The sequence below is a fragment of the Etheostoma spectabile genome, chromosome 12 (genome assembly GCF_008692095.1).
Source record: "Etheostoma spectabile isolate EspeVRDwgs_2016 chromosome 12, UIUC_Espe_1.0, whole genome shotgun sequence".
NCBI lineage: Eukaryota > Metazoa > Chordata > Actinopteri > Perciformes > Percidae > Etheostoma > Etheostoma spectabile.
Window position 1 is genome coordinate 2,734,262 of NC_045744.1, and position 8,631 is coordinate 2,742,892.

At 43.4% G+C, this 8,631-nt stretch overlaps 1 protein-coding gene across 1 annotated transcript in view; it reads left to right on the plus strand.

Moving 5' to 3' along the window:
* The window catches only part of LOC116699356 (ephrin type-A receptor 4), a 29,511-nt gene extending 27,654 nt beyond the window's left edge, over positions 1–1,857 (plus strand). Inside the window, exon 19 of the mRNA XM_032531891.1 lies at positions 796–1,857. Within this exon, the coding sequence (XP_032387782.1) occupies positions 796–913 (118 nt within the window). The 3' untranslated portion in view covers positions 914–1,857. The remainder of the gene's footprint in view (positions 1–795) is intronic.
* The last annotated feature ends 6,774 nt before the right edge of the window (positions 1,858–8,631 follow it).

Sequence of the window (8,631 nt, forward strand, 5' to 3'; positions counted from 1 at the left end):
GGGGGGGGGGAGATTTTGGATGCTGTTTGATGATCCAATAGGCACATGGGCACCTTTACACTTTGTCAAGATGTCAGAAGATGCCTCACAGCACTTCTACTATGTAATTATTCAAAAATGTTTGTGCACTCTAATTGCCCTCTTTAATGAGTGATGTGTGCAGGTTTCCCATTTTTGTCAGTTGAATGTTCTCCTTTAATTAAAGGAGAACTCTAGTGTTGTTTCATCTTTTTATTTTGACACATAGCAATTCCCATGAAGACCGCGAAACCAATAGTGGATTTATCCAACTACATTGTATTGTCTGATTTACAGGACTCGGTTGTCATCCAAAATCTATTAAAACACACAGAAGAACCATGCCAGTGTGTGGATGACATATTCATTTCTTGCATTTAAATGTAGCCCTTGAAATGTTGCTTTGCAGCTGCATTTCCTTGCCCGGGGCTGTGGTTTCTTGTTGCTTTGTCGCTCTGCTCTTGTCTTTTAATAATCGGAATAACAATGGCGTTAAATGGCACAAAGGCACAAACTATATCAGGCTTTTGCTAAAAAGACAACTTGATAACATGCTTATAGCTTGATTGGTAGACAGGATTGACTATTAATTGTTAGGTTGGTGTTAAATGGTTGTTCGGGTGTTCTTGAGCAGACACCGAACCCCAAAAAGCTCTTGAAGCATGTGTATGGGGGTTGGGAGGGGGGATTTTCTGCCAATTTTCACGAAACCGGACTTATCCTTTGAATACTACATGGTGTGGCTTTAAACATATGTCTTTGTCTTCACACCCACAGGGAGATGGACAGACTTGGAATAATCACAGCGTCACACCAGGACATACTAATTGCTAGTGTGCAGCAAGAAATGTTGTCCCAAATGCAACACATGCAACACACGATGGTTCCAGTCTGAGCCGGAGAACGGATACAAACCGATTTTGAGAAGAATTTTTTTATTTACCTCATCCATGCACTTTAGAGGGACCTTTCACCAGTGGAAACACAAGGAGTGGAGCGAAGGAGAAGAGAGAGCGGGAAAAAGCAGCACTTTTTGTGATCATCTAACCCTATCCTGTGGAGTTTTCTGAAAATAAAAACACGATGTGGACGCGGCCACAGATAGCATTAAGCTACTGAGAGCTTAGACTGAAGCCTCATCCTCTTATCCAGTTCTATTTTTCACTATTTCATGATTTGTTTTTGTAAAGGCTGTGCATAAGCAGAATGGCTTTCAACTTTTTTTTCGCTGCTTTGGGCTTGACTTGAATAAAAAAGTGTTTTTTGTTTGCTCGTGTGTATGTGTGTGGGTGTGTGGGTGTGTGTGTGTGTGTGGGGGGGGGTGTGTGTGTGGGGGAGTGTGTGGGTGTGTGTGTGTGTGGTTGTAGGTGTGTTTGTGTGCGGTGTGCACACAACATGGATCTCCCTTATCAAGACATCACCTATCTTTGAATATGCAAAGACAGAGAGAGAGAGAGAGAGAGAGAAAGAGAGAGAGAGAGAGAGAGAGAGAGAGAGAGAGAGAGAGAGAGAGCACAAGGAGCCGGAGAGAATGTATATTTACGAGCTCTTACTAGTTTCATACTGGAAGATCGTACTAACAAACTGTATGATTTGCTTGGGTTTTTAATTGTTTGTTCATTTTTTGTATTTTTTTTGTATGTATTAGACATTTTAGAATAGAATGTCCATCTGTGTCAACTGTACATGTCTCTTGTTTACTGCTAAGACTTAGCTCCATGATGCATTTTGTTTATTTATGGTATTTTGTTTTTATATAGTTTGTACATTGTATAATAGAACAACTGAGGAAATATTGTAATGATTGCCATATTGCACTGCAATAAATCCCCAAACCCATCCAATTACATAGGTTTTAATCTCCTTTAAACAGGGCTTTTGCATTGTAATGTATTTACTGTACTGTATGTATTGTAATGTAGACAGAGTAGGAGATGAAGCCTTGAGTGCTTATTGTTTATCATTTCTGAGTTTGGCAGAAGAAAGTGTCCTCTGTGGAAGTTGAGACTTAGTCAGAGGTGGCTGTAACAGGGGAAGCAACTCGAGAAGAACACCCGGCTGAAGTGCCTTTGGTGTCATCATCACACACGCTGCTGGGGTTGTGTGTGTGAAAGAAAGGACAGAGAGAGAGAGAGAGAGAGAGAGAGAGAGAGAGGAAAGCATAGCAGAGGAAAAGGGAGAGGAGAAAGAGAGCTTGAATCATAAAGACAGAAAATTAAGAATGGGCTGTCACCGCATGCGTCTGTGTGGCATCATGTTTTTTTTTGTAGGCTAAACCGGGCTGAGTTTGCAGTGCAAACGCGTCGAATCAGCAAACATCTGTCTCCCACTACACTTCCATGCACACACACATATATACACACACACACACTCACTCACACCAGGGAGTTGATTGGAGGAACCCTTTGATAGATAAAGGAAGAGAAAATATGATTTGGAATCTGGCAAAAATGTCAGTATCTTTTCCAGCCTAATGAGTTTCCTGAAAACACACACACACGCACGCACACACACACACACACACACACACACACACACACACACACACACACACACACACACACACACACACACACACACACACACACATGAACACGAACACATTGACACATACCACCCCCTGCCTAACCAATACATCCAAATACACACAGCAAACAAAATGCTGATGGTGGTTAATGAGGCAGATGTCTCTGAGTAAGAGACACAAAGTGGAAGAGAGACAGAGAGGAAGAGTCGGGCTTGCGCTCGGGGCGATGAAACAGGCAGCTCCTGTCAAATAATGAGACACTGACAACGCATTTAACAGGTAGCCTTTTGTAATGATGCATCGCACGCTGGGCTCTACTGGCATCTGTTCTTGTTGGAAATAACTGTCTGCACACGGTAGATGAAGTCCCTTTCAGACCCCGGAGCAACGGGGTTCTACGGAGGATCATGTCGATCAGGGTCCAGATGGAAACATCTGGTCCCCGGAGAATGAATCCTAACAACTGTGGTGATCCCCTGACTTTTCCTCTAGTACATTAGCTTTGGTTTATGACAAATCCAACCTGATGACTTTCACATCATACTGTTAAGTACACTAAACTAAAATGGTGGATATTGTAAACACTACACCCGCTAAACAATATTGTGTTAGCGTTGTCATTGTGACAGGTTAGCATGCGGTCATTAGCGTTAGTGTCAAATGCCGTGTTTCAGCTGTATGGTACAGAACTGCTCGACTCAAAGTCATTTTTGGTAGCAGTACTTTTCTCTTTTCTTTGTCCACTGCGGATAATAGTAAAAGTACAACAACAATAATAGTATGCGGAATTCTCAGCTGATCAATAGCGGCGACTCGTCAAACTGCCGTGACAAACACCTAAACGCAACACGGGTTGAATCCTTTCATTGAAAACCAAACAGAGGAACGTCTGCACTTTGCCATCTGTACAGTGTAGTGTCGCCCATGCAATGGACGGCATGATTTTGCAAGCTGCTATTAGAAAATTTAAAAAAAAAAGTGTCGCTATTGACAGTAGATTTAAAAATGGCGGGTTTGTGCAGAGTGTCCCATGTCTCGCTGGTGACCCTAACCCTAACCCTCTCTGACCAATCAGTGGTCAGCCGTGTTCTTACTCCACCTTCTAGAATCGGCAAAGCTCGCTTGGAACCTCAACCGAGGTGGTATCAAAGAACGTACCATCTACTATCGGCAACTTTTTGCAATGCAAAACCAAAAAAGAGTGAGCTGAGTTGAGCCGTAGTGTCGTCACAGAGCCGCCAGCGTGGCTGCAGACTCCAGATAAGCTTTTTCCATTTGAATTTACTCCCAGAGAGCAGGGCCTGTAGGAGCTCCAAATGGTTAAAATAGGATTGATCATAGGGATAAAAAAGGACACCGTTTAGGGCTGAATCCACATTGACCGATGGTAGAGTGAGCAATTGTAATTTTAACCCGAAAAGACACTTGTTGTATTGAGTAGGGCAGATCAAATTGAGTCTTTCTGTCTCTGTATCTCAGTGGGAGGCAATTGTGGGTTTTTGTCCCCAGATTAGGGCGGGAATAGAGCTGGCTAATCCTGCCCGCCGCTCCATGTGGGAGAGGCAGTGGGGTGTCTTTGCTGCGCGGCCAGCCGTGATCTAATGGGTGTGAGATTGGGTTTTATACACGGGCACGCTCACTCACACACAGCCGGAGACACGCACAACACAAAGTCTAGATTTGTTTCAGGATTAAAGCGTCACCTCAATGACTGATAATGCCACAGGCATTCCCACGGTAACCCTTGTGAGCTTGTCTCTGGTGTGGTGTGGTGTTGTGTGTGTGTGTGTGTGTGTGTGTGTGTGTGTGTGTGTAGTTGTGTTTCTCTTTGCTGCTGATGAGAAAAGAAGCAGGAAGAGCAAAGAAAAATGAGAGACACACTCACAGAGCCACACACACACACACACACACACACACACACACACACACACACACACCACACACAACACCCACACACACACACACACACACACACACACACACACACACACACACACACCACTCTGTCCCACTAGAGAAGCAGCTGTCCAAGTTGGCAGGCCATGTCCCTCTCATTATGCTGGCCAGTCACTCGTGTCCTGGCTCTCCCTCCCCTGCTGTTGCTGGACAGGTAGCGTCTGACACACATTAGCCTGCTATTAATGACTTCTTCTGCAGCCATTATCACACACTTAGGGATAAACATCCCCAGGGTGCCATTTTTGCAGTAACATGCATTATGTTTCCAAAAATCATCTCCTTTTCAAAAGTTCTGCAAGCAAAGCAAATGTGGTGTCTCTTTTAAGGCTGCACTCCTTATTTCTAGTTTCTTCTCTCTCTTGCTTGGCATTTGTGTGTGTTATGATCACCTCTAGAGCTGCAAAGAGTACTCAATTAATCAATTAGTTGTCAACCATCAAATGAATCGCCTATTTTGACAATCCATTTAAATCATTCTTTATGAAATAACTGTTCAACTTCTCTGATTCCAGCTTGTTAAATGTGAGTATTTTCTAGTTTCTCCACTCCTGTCACAGTGAACTGTAAATCTTTGCTTTGTGGACAAAACAAGACATTTGAGGATGTCCTCTTGGGCTTTGGAAAAGACATTACATCAACCAAATTAATCAATTCATTGAAATAAATAGTCCACAGAGGAATTGACAATGAAAATAATCATTAGTTGCAGCACAAGTCACCTCAAGTTAGGTCCTGGATGTGAGTCAGAGGCCACTCTGAAGGAATGTGGGGTGTGGCTGGGGGACCTCCCACATCAGAGTCACTGTTTACCCCTGATCCCAAAGGGAATACCACTGTGATTAACATTAATCCTACAAGTCTGCGCACAAACAACACAAAACCCGTCGCAGGATCTCCAGCAACAACAGCAGGTGTTCCAGAGCGTTCCTCCCTTCCTCTCTACCCAGTTGGCTGTTTGACGTAGTGTCTGGCCAGGTTTAAGGTTGAGTATGTCTATAGAATGATACAACAGTCGTTGTCAGTTCACTTTTCCCCTCCTCCTCTTCCACATGTTGCCGTGGTCACAGCGTCTGAAGGACAAAGGGAACATTTGTTCTTCACTGTCATTCGTGAACGCAGGATTGTGCGTTCAAAAGGAGTCGCAAGTCGACATTAAGAAGGTTGTTGTTACTGAACAGGTTGTTCAAGTTAGCAACTTGTCTTCATTGGACACAAAGCATGCACTCCCATTTACGATGCACATTAAAACGAGACATTGGACTTTAGGAGCCATGAAAACTGACCTAAGACGAAATTTAAGAATATGAGAAATTCAAATTAGATATTTTCTTGCCCTTCAGATTTAGGTAAACTTGTCATATTTGGTCTACTGTAGTTGTCTGAAAGACTCAGGTCTCTTTGCCACAAAGTGTGTGAGCAGTCATGATACCCTAGATGAAGACATTGAATCCCAAACTGCTAATTAATTGCCAAAAACGATAGTTTTTACTGGATGGTATGGAGCAAAGAACATAATAGAATGCTAACAAAACAATGGCTCTCCGCAGGAATAACATGCAACATAAATTATTTGCTAAAGCAGAGTAATATTAGCATTTATTTGGAGTTGTTATTTCTCATTTAATGAATGTCACTCTCTTTTAGCTCTGTTTGGGTCTCCACAGTAAAGAAATATGGCTCTTTAGCTGCTAAATGCTCCGCTATGTTCACCTTTCAACTTTTGCAGTCTGCTGTTTGAGCAGAGTGAAACAAAACACTCAAGTTTGTGTGCAGTAAAATAAAATTAAGACGCGAAAATGCGTTGCATAGCTGAGGGGACCTGCAGAGTAGGGTGATAATTCATCACCAAGGGGATTAAATCATGCAACAGTATTACTTAGCGCAGCTTAAAGCAACACTAAAGAACTTTCCTGCTTTGGTCCCCCTACAGGTTGGAAGTGGAATTGTCCATTACTGCTGTAATGTCTCATTATGTCTCATTGGAACTACAGATCTGCTACCCGATCTGGCAAATAGTGCGGTAATAGCCGGTAGAGAGCCGCAATGCTAATGCAGGAATGCCGTTCAGCCTGCTACGAATTGGAAACATTATTTTAAGGTACAAAATTTTAGGGTAGCAGAGCTGTAGTTTGAATGAGACATAAAAATAATGGTAATTGTAACGGTAATGGACAATTCCACTTCCAAACTGCACGGGGACCAAAGCGCAGAAGTTCTTTAGTGTTGCTTTAAAGCAAAGATGCTTGGTCCTCATCAACGGGACAATTGTCATCAAGAAGTTACAACCCCCGGTCTCTTTACACGTACAGTATATCACGACTTTCCTCTTGTTAATTTCAAATTGGATGGAAGTTATACATAAATTGAGTTTTCACCATGTGTTCAGCAGTTAGTTTCCAAAAAACTGATGCAACATAAAACAAATATGCGGTGACATGCAGTATAAACGCCATAGATTAGCAAAATAAGCCCATCAAATGAACTAATGAATCACTGCAAGTTAGCAGAAGTTGATTAACTAAAACCCCTCTAAAAAGAACTGAGTTTCCTCAACATGAGCACCAACTCCACTGTGTCAGACAGCCAAATAATCATGTGCAAGCACCAGCAGGAGGGAACCATCTTCACCACATTTTCACTAATATTTGTACCGAGATCAGGTGCATGAGACAATGAGAGAGTTCTTAGATTCTGCACAAGCAGAGCCGAGTTGAAACGGGTCATTATCAACATCACTTACTCAGAGACATGCTATTACACAGGCAGAAATACCACTGTGGGGTTTGAAACTGAAATCCAATCCACTCACACTGGCTTCTGTGTGTTTACTGCATTCATCCATGGCATCCAATTTCAATATTTCGGCGAAACCTCGGCAGCTCTGCAAGCCTCCAGGTCTGATAGAGCTCTTCAGTACAAAAGCAACCATTTTTTTTTCATTCCACCATAAAGAAAACCCCCAAAAAACGTCAGGACGGTGAAAGCCCCATGAGCGAGAGAGACCGAGATTGGCAGAGAGGGAAAGGACCGCCGAACACCAGCAGGGAAAGTTTTGTCCTTCATCAGCCCTCCACGCCTCTATCCCTCCATCTCATTAAGGATGGATAGATGATCAATAGGAGAGGAGCAGTGGAAGGGGATTAGGATTTGGAATCAATGGCTTTTGTTTTCTTCAGCATGCCAACAATAAACACTGCCTTAAGACACTGACGACGCAACACAGAGAATTGCGTGGCTTTTCATGTGTGTGTGTGTGAGAGGGCACGGCATTCCCTCTGTGTGGACACACACACACACACACACACACACACACATCTGGTCGCAGCTTCTCACGCTGAGTTAAAAAGAGAAGCTTCGATCTTTTCATGAGATAGGGAGACGGGGAGGATGGGGGTAGGATCTTCTACTCAGACATGTTGACTTGCTCTGTACAACACATGTTGACCTTTGTGTGGGAGATGCCGGTGATCTATCACACATCCCAGTTTTCTCAGAGAAAAGATGGAGATGGTTGATGAAGTAGAGCATTCGCTCGCTGCAAAGAGAAGTGATGCTCCTGAAACACCGAGTGGGCTGTAAGGAGGGAGGCAAGGCATTTTGGGTAGGTGAGGCTTCACCTCCCACACAGAGAATCAAAAACATACCCCCTGCTTTTATCTCTCTTCTTCTTCTCTCTCACGAACACACACACACACACACAAACACACACACCACACCACAAGTGTGTCTCACTATCTTTGTGGGGACCAGTCATTGACATAATGCATTCCTTAGCCCTTACCCTAACCTTAACCATCAAACCTAAATGCCTAACCTAACCTTAACCCTCACCCTCACCATAACCTACTCCAACCCTACTCATAAACCCAAGTCTTATTCCTCAAACAGCCCTTTAACGTTGTGGAGACCAGCATTTTGTCCCCCACAAGCTGTCAGGACCCCATAAGTATACTGTATTCCCAGTTTTGGTCCCCACAAATGTAGTTAAACCTAACACACACACACACACACACACACACACACACACACACACACACACACCCACACACACACACACACACCAAACACCCACAACCACACAAACTACACAGAAAACACACACACACACACACACACACACACACACA